Source organism: Centroberyx gerrardi, chromosome 23, assembly GCF_048128805.1.
Source record: "Centroberyx gerrardi isolate f3 chromosome 23, fCenGer3.hap1.cur.20231027, whole genome shotgun sequence".
In the NCBI taxonomy this organism is placed as follows: Eukaryota; Metazoa; Chordata; class Actinopteri; order Beryciformes; family Berycidae; genus Centroberyx; species Centroberyx gerrardi.
In genome coordinates this window covers 21,350,371-21,369,999 of record NC_136019.1, presented here as the reverse complement: position 1 = coordinate 21,369,999, position 19,629 = coordinate 21,350,371, and the positions used below count along the sequence as shown (strand labels likewise).

General features: G+C 43.1%; 1 protein-coding gene across 1 annotated transcript in view; it reads left to right on the top strand.

Moving 5' to 3' along the window:
* mllt3 (MLLT3 super elongation complex subunit) overlaps window positions 1-19,629 on the top strand; it is a 45,401-nt gene that overhangs the window by 15,920 nt on the left and 9,852 nt on the right. The window contains exons 3-7 of the mRNA XM_071926047.2: window positions 7,965-8,047; window positions 8,364-8,507; window positions 10,361-10,399; window positions 11,214-11,342; window positions 13,803-14,381. Of these exons, the coding sequence (XP_071782148.1) occupies window positions 7,965-8,047; window positions 8,364-8,507; window positions 10,361-10,399; window positions 11,214-11,342; window positions 13,803-14,381 (974 nt within the window). The remainder of the gene's footprint in view (window positions 1-7,964; window positions 8,048-8,363; window positions 8,508-10,360; window positions 10,400-11,213; window positions 11,343-13,802; window positions 14,382-19,629) is intronic.

Below are 19,629 nucleotides of genomic sequence, written 5' to 3'. Positions count from 1 at the left end.
TAAAACAGCTGCGTTGAGGCTGAAAACCTGTGTAGGCCTGCTTTTTTTTCCACACAGAAAATTGAACGGGAATCAATAAGGGAATCGATAAAGAACCGGACCGATAAGCAGAATCGATAATGGCATTGGTATCAATAAAATCTTATCAATTCCCATCCCTACTGATGACAGTCGTTTTTAGGGATGTCCTGATCAACTTTTGTCTTTTTGTCTCCGATCCGAGTCATTCAATATTGACTATCTGCTGATATCGAGTCCTGATATTTTTGTCTCTTTTTAAATTGAACAAATGTGTAGTACAAGCATCACTCTGATCAATCTAAAATCAGTAAATCAAACCAAGCTAGGAAAGATGAGCTCAATACTTGACTTTTTGAAATTGAAAGCAGCTCTGTAGCTGCCGCCCCTTGAAATGCTTGCATTGCAAGCATTACACATAGCTGTTGGGCTGCTTTCTGTCTGCAATTTAAAATTATTCTACACTGCAGACATGATGGTGCGACTCGCCTCCTGCTATACCATGCACCTCACTGCTATAAGTGTTGGTGGGTAACGCCTGTTTACAGCACATACATTTTCAGGATATCCCTATTCATTTTATAACCTGTTCTAATAGATTACATGAGCGAAACAGTGAGATGTGCTAATGTGATGCATTTTGCAATAGTTTTGAGTACAACTATCCTGCAGGCTTCCTATTTGAAGCGTTGTAGAAATATGTGGCAGACTGTATGACTGGCCACCATTTCTTTCCCACCCTCATAGAGATTTTAATGCAGGCGAGGACTAGTCCCCTTTTCTTTGAAAATAACTGGCGGGAATCCACCATGAATTTTGTTGACTATCAAAGGCCAAGTTCAGTTTTGCTCCGCAGCCTGAGTGGAACAGTTTAAGAAATACCTGAATCTGACTTGGATTTGATGTTTTTTTTTTTTTATTAACCTTACTAAGTTGAGGTGTGCTACTTCACTGATAACAGATGATGATGATGAAGTTTGAATTTCTGTAGGTGGCGCTCTTTTCTTTGTCTGTTCAGCCATGGTGGCTATCACTGCTAATGCTAACTACCCAGTTCTTCTATTTATTCCAAACAAACCAGAAATGTGAAATGCATCACTTCCTGTGCGACAGGATTTTTCCCAGCAAAGAGCTACCAGACAGAGTGTTTACAATGGCAAATGGAAAAGCTTTCATGAAATGGATATACTGTAGGTTGAATCACTATTGTGTTATAGCAATCCTTGATAGAGACATTTCTTTATATGAAAATGTCCAGGATTTTTCCTGTTTCAAAAAGAGGCTTTATGTGGTGCCTCAGCATGGCCAGCCTGGCTTTGTCATTGCAGCCAATTTAACACCCAAACCCCTTCTATTCTCTTCTATGCTGGTATAGACACCACAGTTTTTCACTAACAAAACTGTCCTAGTTGAGACATTCTTTAGCTTTCGAAAACCAGGATTATTCATATTTCCATGGCTAAGAGTTCCAGAACAGGCACATGGGCCACAAGTTTGTCAGTATTAATTCATCACTTTCACAATTTCAAGTATTCCTTATGTTTAGTGTCGATCAAACAGTGATCGAATCTTCTTTCAAAATGGAACTCTTTCGCCTGATATTAGCGTCCTGATGCAACTTCTCAAAAAGGCAGCAATTGGCGGCCCCTCATTCACAGTGATGGATTACCTTTACTGACCAAATTAAACAGATTTCTTTAAGCACATGCATGTAAAAACTGTCACAATTAATCACAACACAACACACAACATTAAAGGGATGGAAAATGTAAAAAATGAGCAAAACCTCAAATCATGCTGGAATTGTCCTTTAAGTAGCGCTGTGCCAGTATGAAATTTGTTAGTTGATGCTGAGGACTGATCTTTTTTGCCTATATGTTGTGTACAAAATACACAATTTTAGAACATTTGTATGTTTTTCAGTAGCAGAATGTCAACCAATAGCATCAGCAGTACACACTTAAACATGCACACACACAAGACACGTCTGCTAGCATGGCCATGATTTGGCACCGACATTACACAAGAAGCATGAGGAGCCAAGCAGTAGGCGATCACTCCCTTTTTATAAGAGTGGGAGACGCATTTTGTAATCGGGGATTTTCGGAAAGACCTCTCGAGAAGACGCAGCAGCAAATGTCATATCAAACACACACACAGTGAATCTCGAGGGAGGTACGGGAGTCTGCCGGCGACGCCTCGTCCCACTGAGTGTGTTGTTTGTCTGAGACCTGCTACCATGACGCCTCTGGCATCAGGAACACGGAGCATCCCCGTTTTGTTTAACCCCCTCCTCCTCCCCTCCTCCTTCCCATCTGTGGTTTGTCCCTTGAGGTGGGTGTGGCTTCACACCTATGTGGTTTTAGTCTAGGATGCACATATGGTGTGGCTCACTTAGAGGAGTGATGTATAATTTCTTGTCATCCTCCCCCCCATCTCTCCTTTGCACAGTTGTTTGTGAGAAATGAGCCCCTGTCAAGTGTTTTCCCCACTCTTGACACTTCTTGCTCGGTGGTGGTAGATTGGCCTTATAAACAAGAGCTTGGCCCTGTCACAGTGTGACAGCAGTGACACTGAAATCCTAAAAATGTGATGGGAAAATAATAATAATAAATAAAACAAGTCGTCAAGCATTGAAACTGTGTTAGTAGTAATAATCTATGGGAGTATAATAGTCATTAGCTCATTAGTTTATTCTAGTTAGACACTCAAGTGCCTGAAAAAGAGATACTGGGTGCTTCCTCCAGTCTCACGCTTTTGTACTGATATACATGACCTCTCTATTATAGTTTTTTTTTTTTTTTTTTTTTTTTTTCTACAATTTGTATGTAGAATTGTGTCTGAGAATCTTTTTCTCAGTATGCCAATTGGCAAATACTAATTTTGCCATCTATGTTTTCAGTCAAGGCAATAAAATAGGGATGCCACGATGGATCGGCCAGCAATCAGAATCAGCCGATATTCAGTATAAATATGAGATCGGAGAATTCCGATAATGCTTTATAGTCGCCGATTGCAAAAACCGATCGATGACGAACACGTGAGCCATTTCTCTTCTTGAACTTCTTGAATTCATATTTCTTTAGGCTACATGTTAATTAAAAACACAAATCTTCATGGACAACCAGTAACGTCACAGTCCGTCACGCCCGCTACTTCCCCTCATTTAATTCTCTGCTTATTTAATGCATCAATTCATCGCATGCCATGTGCGTTTGTTTACATAATGGTCTGCACTCTGCACCGCTGTCCACGTCGTACTGGACGACGGTCGAGACCCTAACAGCGGAGAGGCAACTGAAAAGTCTAGTTTCTCTCTCTCTTAAGAACATTCACTTATACAAAAACAAAGACTGAAACGGATATATATCTTCGGAGGGTGTCTCCATTTATTTAACTCGACTCAACAACACAGGCAAGTGGCAACAGTCTGAGTCTTGTGCTTCGTTTATCTCACTAAATCATGTTGCGCTTTAATACGCTACCTAGAACGCACATGGTTTTGTTTACATAATGATCAAGTAAATATTGAGGTAGAAAAAAAGAAAATGTGGATACTTTTTAACCACGACTCAATTTGATGGATGAAATTTATGTAAAATGGAAACTGACCTATAATACTGCTATACCAGCTGCTATAACAAAACAAAAAAACTATCTATGGCCGATCGGTATCGGCAGATATGGCTCATAGACGATCGGCAATCGGCGTCAAAAAACATTATCGGGGCATCCCTACAATAAAACGTTAATGGGGGCAAATATTAAGTGCGTTTAGATGGCATTAGTGTTGGTGCATTCATTAGCTGTGTGGAGCACCACATGAAGGCCTTCTGTGTGTGTGTGTGTGTGTGTGTGTGTGTGAGAAAATGCTGAGATTAGCATTTTTGCTGTAATCTCTGCCTGTTGTAGGACCGTCTTCACAGGTCAGTGGTGAGCGCAGGGTCAGACCATGTATGAGATCAATTATCAGAAAACCAATTTTGCGAAAGGTTCGTTATGTCAGGACGGGTCAGCCGCAGCTTGACCGAAAATAAATGATCAGATCTGATGCGTAGGCCGAACATCCTCCCCAACCTACCTCCAACCTCAAACTGCCCCAAACCCGCCACCTGTTGCGCCTCTCACTCAGCGAGGTGACTTGCAAACAAACTCGGATGTTTCTTCGTGATCTCGTCTTTAATCGTAGGAGATTAGTCCCGAACTTGTGTTCTGGGGTCTCGTTCTTAGCTGATTAGCGCGAGGTGGGTCGGGTCGGCGGGGTTCCCGTGTGGACCGTGGAAACCGCCGCGGTGTGAGGTTGTGTTTTAGGGACTGTGTTCATTCAGCCAGAGAGCTCATCGCTACTGAGGTGCTAATCACCACCCACCGTAGGCAGAGCAGCTCATAGTAGGACTACTGAATGTTTTCAAGACTACTATGCGGTTTGTTTCAGGAAGTATGCATTATCACATTCTGCTCAGAGTGGATGTGCTGCTGCTGTAGACCAATACACTAATACCAAGACACTATTAAAACCCAGAATTTCCCTTTTAACGTAACCAGGGAATGTGAGGAATATCTGTGTTTATTCAGGAAGTGATTCAACAGGCTGGGACATCTGATTTAAAGAATGCACACTGGGGCACTGTTGCTCGTTAGCATTTCTTTTCAGGTGCTCAGTGGTTGTTTTAATATCCAGTGCTTCTAATGCAGTAGCTGAGTCATGGACATTGTAGTGAGTGACCCGCTGAGTCACCGCCGAAGACCTTGATTTGCTGAAAAGTGAAAAGCTCCATTAAAAGCTTGGGCTGAATTTGCTTTTTTCATTGGAATGAATGCGTTTTTTAAAAGGTAGCAGAGCTCAAACATTCGGACAGTGAGGTAACAAGAGATGATGTCGTGGTGTGGAATGTAATACTCGGAACCGTTTTTGTTTTTTTTCACCGTTATACTGACTTGCAGACCTTATTATTGTGTAGTAAAAGCAGTGCTGGCTGCAGAAGAGTTTCCTACAAGCAGGCATCATTACCCTCAATGTCTTGACCAGTCAGTTACCAGCCCTCTACTGCTCTATTTCCTCTGAATGTCACCGTTGCCTGTGGAGCTGCTACCCATAAAGGTAGAGATGAAGCCTTTTCCTTTTACACGGACTTCACGGAGGCATTTGCTTGCTGAGAGTCTCTTTTGTACGCTTAAATCATGGAAACTGGGCTGTAGTGGGTAAATGGATAGATAATGGGGGTATTTTATTCATTGCTTTCAGGAATCGGTTATTCTCTTGAAATGAATTTGGAGGTTTTTGCATCTAATAAAGTGGTTGAGTTAGACATTTCGGGTACAAATGCTAGTCATTTGTTGGATGACAGTGAGATGAGTGGTTCCATTATGATGAAGAGGGACCAACAGGAAATCAGTGAGCGGACGGAGTTCAAATTCGAGCCGCAAGACTCTCAAGAATTTTATTTTCTCCAAACTTCTCCTTTTGTTTTACGGCCGAGCCTGTCGTCTGGCTTGGCCTCATTACAAACCAGTCTCCTCGGAAAGGGCAAATACATTGTGACTGGCATTGTTCTATGATTGGCATCTTGGTTTAAACCAAGGGGGAGGTTAGGAGGGGGGGAGGGGGACGAGGGTCGGGGTGCCTTGAGCCCTTCTCAATAAAAGGCAAGGCCTCCGTCCCGTAATTATTGACAAGTTTTCTGTTGCAGGTCAATGAGTGTACCGTGCATCTCTGCCTCTCAAACGCTCCTTTATATAACAGCGACCTTTTCAACCTGAACCACTGAACCACGGCCAAAACGCTGCAGCGACTCCTCCTTCACATTCGCTGGGTTCATTTCGTCTCTTGATAAAACTCATTGTTTTCCTCTCTTTGTAACTGTTACTTGACGTGTCTGGAGAAGGAAAGATAGACTTTTAGTTCATGTATTAATAAAGCCAGCATTTGGGTTTTTTTGCTGTTTGGAAAGGCATCCCCAAAATGTTTTTTTTTTTAAACGGTTGATAAAACAGCAGGCTATAGAGGTGCTGCCATCATCGAGATATGATGCACATCTCCTTCTCAGCAATGGTCTACGTAAAGACACTTGCGGTGAATGGAGTCTTTTAGCTGTGTGTAATTGAACCTGACCCAGTCGCACAATTAGTCATGACCCATAATATTTGTTCAGCGTTATTGGGTTCTGGACGGCGTGGCCCCAGCGGTGAGGTCGACCCCAGCGTAGCCGACCCGCCCGTCAGTCAGTCCTACTCCCTGATGGGGGGGGGGGGGGGGGGGGGGGGGGTTGTAATATGAGAGACCGTGGCTTCCTGTGGTGATGGTAGCAGAGGTGCCAAGGCCTTGTCGGTGCTGAGGATGACTTTGGGACGCTTCCAAGTTCTCTGGCATCGCCGGAACACAGGTTTTCAACACGATATGGCATGCTTAAAAATCACTGGCACACCGAAGAGGACATTGGGGACCCAGGCTTTCTTCCCTTTGTGATCCGTTTCATATTCCTTGTTGGTTCTCCATTGCCATGCTGTGTCCACACAGGGATCTACTTCACTTGTAACATAAAACATCGATTCATGTGATTTATTGAGATTGTAACATGCAGAGGAAAATTCCTCTTTAACTCCCAAAAGTGATGAACAAACGGCCATTCTAAGAGTGATACTTGTGTGATCATGTGTTTGGAGAGGAACCTAGATCAGCAAAAGGAGAAGGCATTTTTTTCACCACAAAACATTTTTCACACAAATTCTTGTCATTGCAAGGAGCTAAACAAATCCTGGCGTTTCATATTCACGTTTCACTGTGGTTGCTTATAAATCCGACTAGAGCATCTGAGAATGTTGTTTACTTGGGGAAACTTAAGTACTTGAATGAATTTAAAGATAAATGGTTTAAAATGGTCTAAAAATAATGGTCTATAGATTTCTGTGTCATTGCCAGCCTTCAAAGATTCATATTGGTCCCACCCTAATGAATAATTAGCGATAAATTAAATTAGAGTTCCCTTCAAGACTTCAATTAAACATGAAATGGCTTTTAAATCACCCAGGCACCATCAGCCTCCTTTCAGTCAGCGATGCCAAGTTTGATCGGCAATGTAACTGTCCAGTTGGCAAATAGAATTTTTGAGTGGTTTTTTGAGGAACGAAAGGTAAGAATTGTGAACACAAAGCTAGATGCGAGGCGTCTGCTTTTAGCCGTTCTATCAGCAAACACATTCACAACAGACATGGACTTAATTGGTACTCGTTCTGCAAAGTCCTAAGGGATGAAGGCCGGCAAACAAACATCTCCAGGGAGCAACACCTGAGCTCCAGTACATGTTGTTTGTCTGGAAAGGCCTGTTGGGAAGACGAGACTACTCTCGCGGAGAGCCGCTCGGATTCCCAAGCTTTGAGATCTCTGGCTCTAATTTAAGCCACACATTTTTGGTATTGATGCGTCAAGATGGGCGATGGAAATGGGACTTGTCCTTAATGAGATCCCATGAGAGCAGAGCTCCAGCTTTAGCGACTCGGTACATTCACTGGCAGCGATAGGTTTCACGTTGAAGGACTTTCTGGAGCAAAGGAAACAGTCAGATATGCTTTCATGCATTTTTTCGCCCCTGATTTTTATAGGCAAAGTGAGCTACTTTCAGACTCGGGTCTGTCTGTGGATGGTGTTTATTAGGGCTAGGCTTCAATTTTCACAAATGTTAAATGTCATAATAAAATGGTCTTGATTATGGAGTGTTAGTGTTCATGAAAGACCCCCCCCCCCCCAGCGCACACCACTAATACACACCCACTGCTCACACACACTCAAGAGTGATCAGGGTGACTGCAGCTGCTTTGCACTTTATAGAACTGAATTAATTTGCTCACATTGTGCCAGGTTTTATGTTCGTCAGTCACCTTGATTTGAAGGTTGATGGCTTTTTCTTTATATAATCCAAGTGAATAGCTAATTTTCTCTTTCATTGCAGTGTGCAAGGATCCACCCTACAAAGTGGAGGAGTCTGGATACGCCGGCTTCATCTTGCCCATTGAAGTTTACTTCAGAAATAAGGTACATTTAACTATTCTTCGGAGCAACCCACAAACTATATTGATTTTTTTTTTTTGTTTTTGTTTTTTTAAATAAGGTAAAAATTAACGTTTCACTCAATTCTTTCACCTCTGCTTGAGTCCATGTTTGTACTTTCAGCTAAGGTTGAACCGTGTGTTATGAACAAACGTGAGAGAAAAGGGAATGAAAATGGACTGTGTGTCATGCAATGTAATGGTGTTGATAAAAAGAGGAGACGATGGCAAAGTCCTGACGGACCGGGATTTTGACTGTTTCTCCTGTTTTCCCTCTATGGGCGGACCACCGCTGCCCTCAGGAAGAACCGAAGAAAGTTCGCTTCGACTACGACCTGTTCCTCCACCTGGACGGCCACCCGCCTGTCAATCACCTGCGCTGCGAGAAGCTCACCTTCAACAACCCGACGGAGGAGTTTCGCAGGAAGCTGCTGAATGCCGGAGGGGTAGGAGGAGGGAAGGGGCCGGGGGCATCTAGAGGTGGGAGTAGGGAGCTGTGGAGAGTGAGTGACGTTTCTTAATGCAACACAGACGGCTTGCACTGCAGCTCCTAAAGCAGGATCAACTCTTTTTAACCTTCAGAGAAAGTTGACTGAGCTCCATGCTCTTTTCCAGCTGCCTAGTACAACCACAGTCTTCTACTGTTGGCCACTGGGCCAGTTTACTTGGTTTTAATGCCTTGCTTAAGGGCACCTCAATAGTAGTTGTTTGATGCTTCTCTAACTTCTGCATGCATAAAGCAGGGTACAAACTCATAGATATTAGATCATTAATGAATCAAATCTAATTCAGTATTGTACAATTTTGGTAGCCTATCATGATGTATACCAAGTTTTACCTATAAGGCTACCTCATTTGTACCCCACAGCTGCTCAAATAGCTGTGTTAATAGTCCATAGTGTTATATAGTACTAAGTTTTTTTGTAACTGAGTAACTGACACTCCTTACACTTGTTCTGTAGTCTTAGATGCATTTGAAATTCTTAGTCCAAGGGATAGAGTTTTGTTGATAGGATGGGATGAAAGTCCTCAAAGACATCTAAGTGACAGAATGGCCTGGACCTTAACTGATATAGAGCGTCATGCTGCTCATGCCAGTCATACCTGTGGACTGACAAGAGGGCTTAAGTTATGATGGTTAATAACTTTGGTGAACTGATCTGAGTCTGGTTGGGTTGTATGTTGCTACCAGAGCTGCACCAATGGTGTCTGTAGTATCTGGATTCCAAGTACTTCAGTCGGCAAATGAAGCTGTCATGATATCAGGACTTTGATGATATGAGCTTTGGCGCAATATAAAACTTATCTGGTGGGAGGAAAAATGTCTCCTGACGTGAAAATGCTGAATTGCTGCTATTTGTGAAGTTCATAGGCAGAGCAGCTATTGCTTAGTGGAGGAACCTCGGCTATACAGGATAAATGCCATTCTGTTTTATTAGGCGCCGCACTGTTGTTTATCTGTTATCCTATTCTGAATAAGCTGTTTCTATCTGTTAACTTATTCTGAATAAGCTATTTTTGAGAGTCCAACAATGAATAATAATATGGCCAGTATTAAAAAAAAAAATCATCATTCATCATCATTTTATATGATTGAGGATTCTTCTACAATTGTCCAGTGCATAATCTGATCAAATGAATAAACACAATAAAGGCCCTTACTAGGCAGCATGAATAACTGTAAATTGAGCAGCGCTCGGATCGGTACTCGTATCGGCCGATCTGCTCAATAAAGTACTCCATACTCTTTAACATTTGTGATAAACTGGTATCGGTTTACCTCCGGTTGCTACCTCAGTGTCGGGTGCAGGCGGTCTGTTGGCCCCCAGCCAGAGGACCCCTGCAGTCTGGAGGTTTTATGACTGGAGCTAAGTGCTCTGTATTTACTTTCCCCTCCACCCCCTTCTTAGCCTCGAGGAAGACTCAAGTGCTTACATAGACCATGTCGAAACCCGCATTCCTAGTTGTCAGGGGGAGATTCTCATTACTTAAAGGTGCATGGCCTTGGTGCCGTACAATGTACAATGTCATGAAGATATTTCTTCTCCCGGCGTGCCGCACTCCTCCCTATTCCAGCAGCGCACCAATGATTTATTGCTTTGTGCATGACGACATCCACGAACCGTACATTGGCTTAGAGGGTTTTCAAAGGAAGTGAACAGTTTTGGCAACAGGCACACAGTTTAATTAAAGAGTGACTCTTTGGCAAAGCTGAATTCCTTTGGTCCGGTTAGGATGTTATAGAGCTCAGCTGTATATGATCACTGTCTGAGTCATACTTTCTCTCTGTTCTTAACAGCAACGGGATCCTCACAAACGAAGTTCAGGAGACTCAAAAGTAAGATTTCTGACATTTTTTGGGGCGGCAATGGGTGAAACATGCTTATCAGGCATATGCATTGACCATAACTTATATGTACACTTTGACTTTTTTCCTGGCTGGGATCTTCATCCTCATGCACCCCGCTACACCGCAAGCCTACACTCACATATAGGCCCATTGAAGCAGCTGTGTTGTCTTTCCTTTACTAGCACATTCTGGCCATCACACTAGCCATGTAATGGCTGCAAGAGATTCCAGCAATAACAGGCAATTTTAGGTGTTTGAATGTGCGCTTTGTAGACATTTGCTGCTCTTGGCATTGAAGATGGCAATGCGCTAATCCATTAGCCGTCTTAAGTCTTCCTTCAGTCTAACAAAAACCTACTCTTAGCTCATACTGGACCACTTGAAATAGCCAAGAATTTTAGTTTTTGTAAGTTACATTGGTTTTAATCTGAATATGTTGGGAAAAGAGACATTGGAAGAGTCTCTTAATAATATGAAGCATGCACACACATGTATTCCAAAACACCCTGTGCTATGTAATTTGCAGTTTATGCAGGTTTCATTGTAGGTATCATAAAAGAAAACATAAATCTTGAATATTGTTGCATCACTGCATATTTTATTATGGGTTAGGCCTGAATAAGTGATGTTCTGCTGGAAAATGCTTGTGTTTGTCACTAACAAATTGATTTATTAAAGAGTTCTGTATTTGGTTAATCATTGAAATTACATTGGAATGTGTAAACTGAAGAATAGCCATTCGGTGCCTAAACCAAAGAAGCCTCTCATCATTTTGTCTTGTGTCTTGCTGTTCCTCTGGCAGGTGATGGTAATGCAGGAGGGCTCTACCTCCCTGTTTGGCCAGCACCTGAAGCTGCCTACGCTCCCCAACAGCTCACTGACGTCCGCCCTCTCCGACCCAAAGAAGAGCAAGAGCTTCCACGGGTCAAAGGTCAGTCTGAGTTTCCAGGTACAGCCTGGAGCTAAACAATCCCCTCTGCTGCTTCTCTCCACTCTTGCCCCCACCCACCCCAGAGACTGTGTTTTTTTTTCTTTTTACCCCTTCAAAGTCTCCGGGTCCTAATCCCCACATATTTGGCAGGTTCAAAGATGTCCAAGATATTTAAACTCCATGGATTTCAAAGACATTCAACTTTGGCTTAAGCAGGAATATATCTTGGCTGCCGCACAGGCACATGCACTTATTCTTAGACTTGCTCTGCATCTCTATCTACCAGTGGGTTTGTAGACACCCATAATTTTGATTTAAGTAACAAAACAGCATGTGCATGGAAGAATTTTCATACAATACAGTCTTGTAGAAGATTACTGTCATGTATTTCCACTTTATTAGATAGCATTCAATGGAGAGAGACATGAAAGATGGGGCTCAAAGCAAAACATCGATCTCTACTACGCCACGGATAGGTGTTTTGAGGCATTTTGAGGCACAGTATTAAATCATGTATGTCAATAAACTGGCATGTTGCTTCCATTATGTGTTATTTTTAGTCCCTTTTTTAAATGGTGTCATTTAAGAGCCAGGTTAGGAGAGGCCCTTTGCACATGGAAACAGTTTCCAATCTAAACAGACTGTGTGTGATGAATTACTTTTGGAGCAGGGGGTCACACATGCACACACATACACACACACACACAGCTATTCTAGCATCATTGCCCGCCATTGTATTACGGCAAGCTAACGTATTGCTCTTTTCCTGTACATTTATATCATTATCACAGAGAATATTTTTTTTTAGTTTGGAATTACAACAAATAATGTTTTCCTATAATCAACATAAGTATGTGACTAGAGGTTTTAAACACTATATACTTTTCATCCTACTTATTAAACTACCGTACCATTCTCTACCATGCTATCATTAGGCTGAATAATCCAGTTCTCTAGTATACTTGAAAAGAATGCCTTCCTAGAAAGTACAAATTTTGTCATCAGCTGCAGCCGTTTGTGTGTATTTATGTGCCTTCAGTTCTATTCTAGGTATTTATTGTTATAGCCTCTTCATAGTTTTACATGTACTTGGGTCACCTACTAACCTGCCACTGTCGCGGCGCTGAAAGGTTTGTTACAAAGGTGCCGCTTTTGTGATCAGTTAAATGATGACGGCTGTATAGACGCCGTGTGTCACTTCCAGAGCACTAAAACTCTGGGAGATAAACGGCTTTTTATGTTGAGCTGCCTCGGGAGGGAACCAAGTAGAGAGTTTGCTGGGTCGGAGGAGCACGCTGCAGTTTAGAGTAGCGCCGGCAGCTTTACATCCTGAGGTCCCAGGGTCACGGGGAGATGGACGAAATGAGAGGTTTTAGGGGTGGTTGAGTCGTAACACACCTCACCGTCTAGACTGCTTTAATGGGTTTACTGCGTTGATGAAATATTGACAAGGGGGCTGGAGGTGCGACCCTGGGACAAACGACCCCCGTCGTTAGAACGAGTGCATTTCCTCTTCTATCTCCACAAAGCCCCTCGCGCCACTTTTAAGATTGCACATGTGCGGCTGTTGAAAAGGCCCGCTGTCCCACCCGACATCGCTGGACAAAAGAAGTCCCGAGTTTGCTCTTTAAGCCCATCGATAGAGACTGGGAACACCCTTTTGGGTTCTCATCTATAAGAATGGACCTCTTTCCACAGATGGTAATGCCAAACTGCAGGGTGGCGTGTGAGTTTTCTCTTTTGTAAAAGGCTGAGGATTAATGCTCGTTTGACCATGTGTCCTAGCTGCCTAGGTTTTGTTCACTTTGCTGTTTGGAGAATATTTGAGATGTTCTACATGAAGTTTAAAGTGCAGTACAAATTCAACAAACGCAACATGAACCACAAGGTGGTTTGAACGCAAAGAAAGGTTTGAAAAGATAGGATGCGAACCAAAATTGCCACCCTGTTACTACTCAAGCTGTATTTTTCGTATTTTAAGAATTGTTTTGGGTCAGTGACTTATTTTTGGTACTTGCACTCCCCACCTGCTTCAGTCATCTATTATCACAACTCTTCAACCCCATGTCATCCTCAGACACCAGCATTTCACACTGGCTAATTATGCGCTTGCCCTATCATGCTTGCTCACTGACCTGAAGTGGGATTTCCCTCTTCCTTTAACCATAATCCTTTGAGCTACATTTTTTTCCCTGTCATCTTGTGAGGTTCTGTGTAATTTAGCTCCAACTCCCTAAAAGTTGGGTAGAATTTCTTGGCTTTTTTCCTGGATGACTCCAGCCCACCCTGACCATACTAGTCAACATGCTATCATGTAGCTCATAAACCATGATTTAGACCATGATAAATAACCAAGAAAATCAAACCAAACCAAAACCCTGCTTATTGCTCAGTCCTTTATCATTTAGGATATGTTCCTGTAATGTTGCATCTTTTTCATTTGTTCACTTTGATCCACAGGACGGCTCCAAAGGAAGCAGTACCACCCTCCTCACCACCCCCATAACCACCAGCACCAACAGCAGCAGCTTCTCCAAACTCCACAAACCCTCCAAGGACCACAAAGAGAAGCCTCCAAAAGACTTGAAAGAGCCCAAAAGTGCCTTCAGAGACTGTGGCTGGGAACCCAGCAAAGCCCCCAAAGAATCCTCCAGGAAACCCAAAGAGAACCAGCCACTTCGAGATATAAATCCTAAGATGGGCTTCAAGGAGCCCAAGTCCTTGTCCAAGGAGCACCGGACTGAGGGGATCTCCCACGGGCCAGGGCTCAACAAGCGCCTGTCCGCCCCTGATGGCGATGACCATTTGACCAAAAAGCGTAAAAAGGGATTTGTGGATTTATCGGGGAAGCAGACGTCGGGGTCAGATGCCCAACACTCGGATAAGAAACTGTTGAAGGATAGATCGCAGATGCGGCCGGGCAAATTGCGGCCGGACGGTGAAGAGGCAGAGCGCAGGAAAGCGCCAACACTTCCGCCATTCCAGGAGCTGGTTGACCCCAACGACTCTGACATGGAGGACATGTCCACCAAATCAGATGTAAGTGGAGCACCTTTTTATGGAATATAATACGGTTGTTGTGGTGCGTGCAAGGATGAAAGACTTTTGCCTGAATGATCGGTACAGGATGGAAGCTGATTTAGCTGCTGTCTGCAGCATTAATGAGACGCATATCCCTCTTATCATCATGGAGGTTAAAGAAGTAGCTATCTGGCAATTGTAGCTTGTTAGATTTCCTGATTTGAGCTATCGGGGTGCTTTGCTGGGAAAAGCCGGGGCTGGCGGGAGGATATCCAATTCTGTTTTTAAGACGAGGGGATCTGTTGGTGGTCAGTCCTTCCTCAGCATGGAAGGGCTATAAAATCAAATGGCCAACAGGGAGAGAATCCCCTTTAACGGAGGTCTGGTGGGCTCAAGGGGACTGGATGGGGGGATCGGGAGAAGGGGTGGGCACCAATAAACCTGGTGGGTGTTCAGCTGCGTTTATCTGGGTGGCCAAGCAGGAAGTAGACAACACTCACTGAATTCTGTTGCCTAATTTTTGGCTAGTGGCTATGAAACTGAGTATTGTCATGAGCCAGAAATAGTTTAAAGTACTTGGATGTAGGATTTGTATTCTGTGAATACATGACGTTTTGTGTTTGAAGTGATTGAACTGGTTGTTCAGTGTATTGTGTTATACTGCTAGTGCAAGAGTAGGATGAGAAAAACTCACCAGTAGACCTTTTCAAGAATAGGCTGGCTTTTTTTCTGGGTTGCCAGGTCCTCACACATTTGGTGGAGAACCTCCCCATAAAGAAGGGCTGTTTTAAAGCCACATAGTAGACAAGAAAGATTTATGGTTTTACAACACCTGAGGAGAATGGGGAGAGGAGGCAATGAATAGCATAGAGTTCCCCTTTAATCTTTCAGCTTGCTTGTAAGAAGAAAAAAGGGCGAACCTTATGCAGTTGTGACAGAAAGGTTCATTGTCTAACTCCCCGTGCTTTTAGCAGTTTTCTTTTATACCCATGGTACGTTCATTCCTACACTCAAATGCTTACGTAATGCTTTGACTCGGTTCTTTGTGTCTTTCTCTTTAGAGGCTGCTTGGTTAGGCAGGGGAATTATCACTTACAGGCTACTAGCACTAGCAGAAACTGTGTCCTGTGTGTGCGCTTTTGTATGTTCTGTATGTAAATGCAGTTTAGTGTCTGCATCTTTATGGTTGGCCGGCATTCCCATAAGGAGGACCGGGGGGTGGACTCGGTTGTAAATGAGATGTGGGCCGCGGGACAAGTGGAGACGAATGCCAGGTGCTTCATTCTCCCCAGGCTAGCAACCCTGGTGGCCGAGCGCCGGCCAGCAACACAGCGCCCCTCACACTTCTCATGTGACCGCTTGTTTGATCTTGGTGTTTCCACTGAGCGGCGGGCCAGAAACAGCAGAAGGGAGGAAATGTGGAGTAGGTGATGACACGAAGGGAAAGCAGGCTGGCGTGTTCGCATGAGAAGCTTGTTTTGAGCAGGCCGGGTGTTCAAGCATAAGGATGTGGGCATAGGCAGAGTGATTTGTCACCTGCGCAAGTTTGTTTAAACTTTAGCCCTTATGTATTGGAATCCACAGGATCATAGTCATGCATTATAGTTGGGTTTCTATCAAAGTATTTTTTTATGCAAATAAATAGCAACATAATAGCAATATTTTGGCTATGGACCCAATAAAGATAAGTGTGCAGAGTTTGACATTTGCCACCTTGTTCTAGAAACAGCTTCACTGTAACAAGAGTGACAAAGGGCTGGCACATTTACGGTACGTTTGTGGTTTGCGTACCACGACATTTCTGTTTAAACGAGTCGCCTTTGTTTGAATTGACCTACAATGTCAAACTGAAAGGCTTCTTAACTCACATTAAAGTTATGTTGTTTGTTCAGCCCCTGCTGAATCAGGCAAGCAAACCAAAAAGTTTTGGCCAGCTCGGCCGAGTCCGCCGGCACATTTGTCTCTTTTTTTGGCCGTCCAGACTGTGCCGAGCGGCAAGAGAAGAGACCCGATTGATGCGAGCAAACTACTACTAAAGACTGTTTATCGTCCTTGAAGAGGACTGCTTTGGTGGCTTTGAGCAAAGCGGGACAAAAGCCCTAAAACAGAGCGCTGGCGAGATTTATGGCACCCTGAAGAAGCTGTCCCATAAACCAATAGACCAGCTGTGTGTTGTTAGTTGGCGGGAGGTGACAGCCATTGAAGTTGCTCTGCCTTTTGTCCTTAGTTCTCTCTTTTTCTCTCATGTCTCTTCTTCTGCAAATCCCCCCCCCCCCCCCGTGTCTCTCTCTTCTCACCACAATTTTTTTTCTTTTTTTTTTAAATTCTCGGGCAACTCTGGTTTGCAGTGGCCTCCTATTTCGTCTCTGTTGCATACCAAGATCCAAGTGGCCTTTACTTTCTCACTCTTTGTTATGGTAGTTTGTCAGAAAGACCCAACCAATGTATGCTCATAATGTATGGTAAAAACCAAAATTCCTTCAGCTGAAAAGATCAAATTAGCGCTTAAGCGAGCAATTGCTCTCCCTGTCTCTCTCTCTCTACACTGGCAAGCTCTGCTCACTTTGATACTAAGTCATCTCTGTGTCTCCCCTCCCCTTCAAACCGGGCTTTTAGATGTGGGGAAAAAAGCTCATAAATTGCAACAAGGATGCGGTGTCAGTGCCTCGGGGGAAGAAAGAGCTCACACTCGCAGACTTGGCCGCAGATGAAGTGGCTGTATCCCCGTCGTCAGAGATGCGATTATCTCGCCCCTGATTTGTGACAACTCACACGCCTCCAGAAATTGAATGGAATTCCCTGCCCATTCTCCGCAGCCCTAAGCATCGCGGTTTGGGATAACAAGGGAGATTTCTTACACATAGGTGCCACTGTGGCTTAGTCCAGCTCGTCTGAAAAATCTGGAATCATAGGGAAACCGGCAATTAAACGAGTATCGAAACTGCTCATCACAAGTGGGATTTGGACCCACCGCTCTATTCGGAGCCCAGAAACCCTGGCGCCTTAGAGCAGAAAAAATATATGGTAATATAATAAATAATAAAATATAATAAATAATAATAAAAATATATGTCCTGATGCCATCATTTTGAAGTTTAATATCTTAAAAATTCAATATTTTTTGTTTTGTTTAGCTTGCAGCCTCAGGTTTCCAGGCTACACTAGGTTTAGTGTGTTTTCTTGTAGCGCTGTCATTGGCTTTGCTTTGATGTTGATAGAAAGGCACTTCAGGCCAGTTACTGTAGTTTGATCCTGGTGATCCAGCCTCTTGACTGTCTTACTCCTGAAATTTCACACTTGCATCAGCCACATGAAAGCGCATTTATGATCCAAAAGCCAAGACTGAAAGAAAATCAAACTGTTTACTTGGTTTGATTGGCAATTTGTATTTTCCCGCACACACATACAGGCACACTTAACGCTTGCAGTGTTATTTTACCTTGCGACTATCATACTGATGTATGCATTGGACTGCTTGTGTGTTTAGAATGCATCCTTATCTCTGCCAAGCTGCATGGTCATGAGTAACGCCGAGCCATGTGGTTCCACCTATGCTGTATGATTTGATGGGAGTTTTACAACAAGGAGGTCGGTAATGATTTGAACACTAATGGTAGATTTTCAAAAGGATGTTAATTGGATTATACTACTGACTTTATTGTCCCCGTAGGGAAATTCTTTAAAACACTACAGGTTGCCACGGAGCAGCGCCCCCTCCCTATACTAAGACCATAGTTCATTAGTAAAACGTGAAGTACATAATGATTCTCATTGCAGCCTCAATTTCTTTTCTTAGTGTGCAGACAGCTGGCAGGGTGCATGCAATCTTTTTAAAATGGCTTCCCACTTACAGGCCTAGAGAATTGAATCATAGTTTGATATTATCAAGATAGAAAGGGTGACTGCAAGTTTCTGTAAGTTACATTTTATTTGAATTGGCATTAAACGAAAAGGTCTTAGAGTGATTTTCCAAAGCAGATGACTATTTCAGTGTTTCTCTCCACAAGTGCTGATAGTCTTTATTGTCTGGGTTGGTTTTTACGTCTTGAGCTGCTCCACTAAACACTAAGACACTCCACTGTGATTTACAACCAAAGGGCTCTGACCAGGCATTTGATGTCAGACAGACAAGCAGGCTATAAAATCCTCCAGGACAGAGAAACGGAAAGAAAGAAAACATCCATGATGGCGTGTCTTCTTTCCACATGCTGCAGACTTGGCTCTTAAACAGAACACCTAAAGGATGATTTCAAATGCGGTTATGTCAGTTTTAAGGGGAAATAGAGCATACATTTCATTAAAATTTCTCCAGAGATCTTCATTGAGCTCATTTGAATCAAAACCACCAGTGACACTTTTCTTCCTAGTGCCTAGATTGGACTAGAATATATTTTATATGCAATAAGAGAGGGAAATTTATTAGAAAATGTTTTTTAACTGTCATTTTTATCCATTCAGTACCATGTATTATTTCTGGTATATGTGGCTTTTGAATTTTATTGTTAGGGTGGAAAAGCCTGGCACACCATGGTGCAATAAAACTCTCCATTGAAGCCCAGGATAATAATAATAATACGTATTAATGCATACTTATCCAATCAAAATGTTGTGTTGGAGTCAATCCAGTTGAGGGCTTCCCATGGACAACCAGTGTAGTACTGATCAAGTCTACAATAAATAAGTAATCAATCAAACTGCATCATATCAGAGGTGGAAGACACTGACTGGATCTGATTTTTAATCAAAAAATTTAAATCTTTAATAGAATCTTTTACTTTCTTTCACTTCTGTACTTCTTCACTGCTGAATCCAACAGAGCAGAAACAGAAGCCCGGCTACATCAGATGCAGATCCATCACCTGCAGATCCTCCAGTCGATTAGTTGCATTTTCCACCTTAAGGAACAAGTTTGCTCTGCCTCATCTGGCATCTATGTTTTTTTCTCCTTCCGCAATCTGTGTTTTTTCTTTACAGCCGGTGGATTTAGAAGACTGACCCATCAGCCTTATCAGTTGGGGAAACCTTTCCCACTAGCCTCATAAATCACTGACCAAAGAGCCGAAATGTTCTAGGAGTCGGGTATTGCTCGGAGTTTGGTCCGAGTCGGTCCCTCCTGTGGTCCGCCGGGGAGGAAACGTAAACAAATTAATTCCGATTAACTTTAATGGCTCCTTCGAATTTCCTTTTGGGCCCGTCTCCAAATGGGATTAACTGAATTTGCCGGAGACCCTCATTTCACATGTTGTGGCGGTAGAATTTGTTAGAT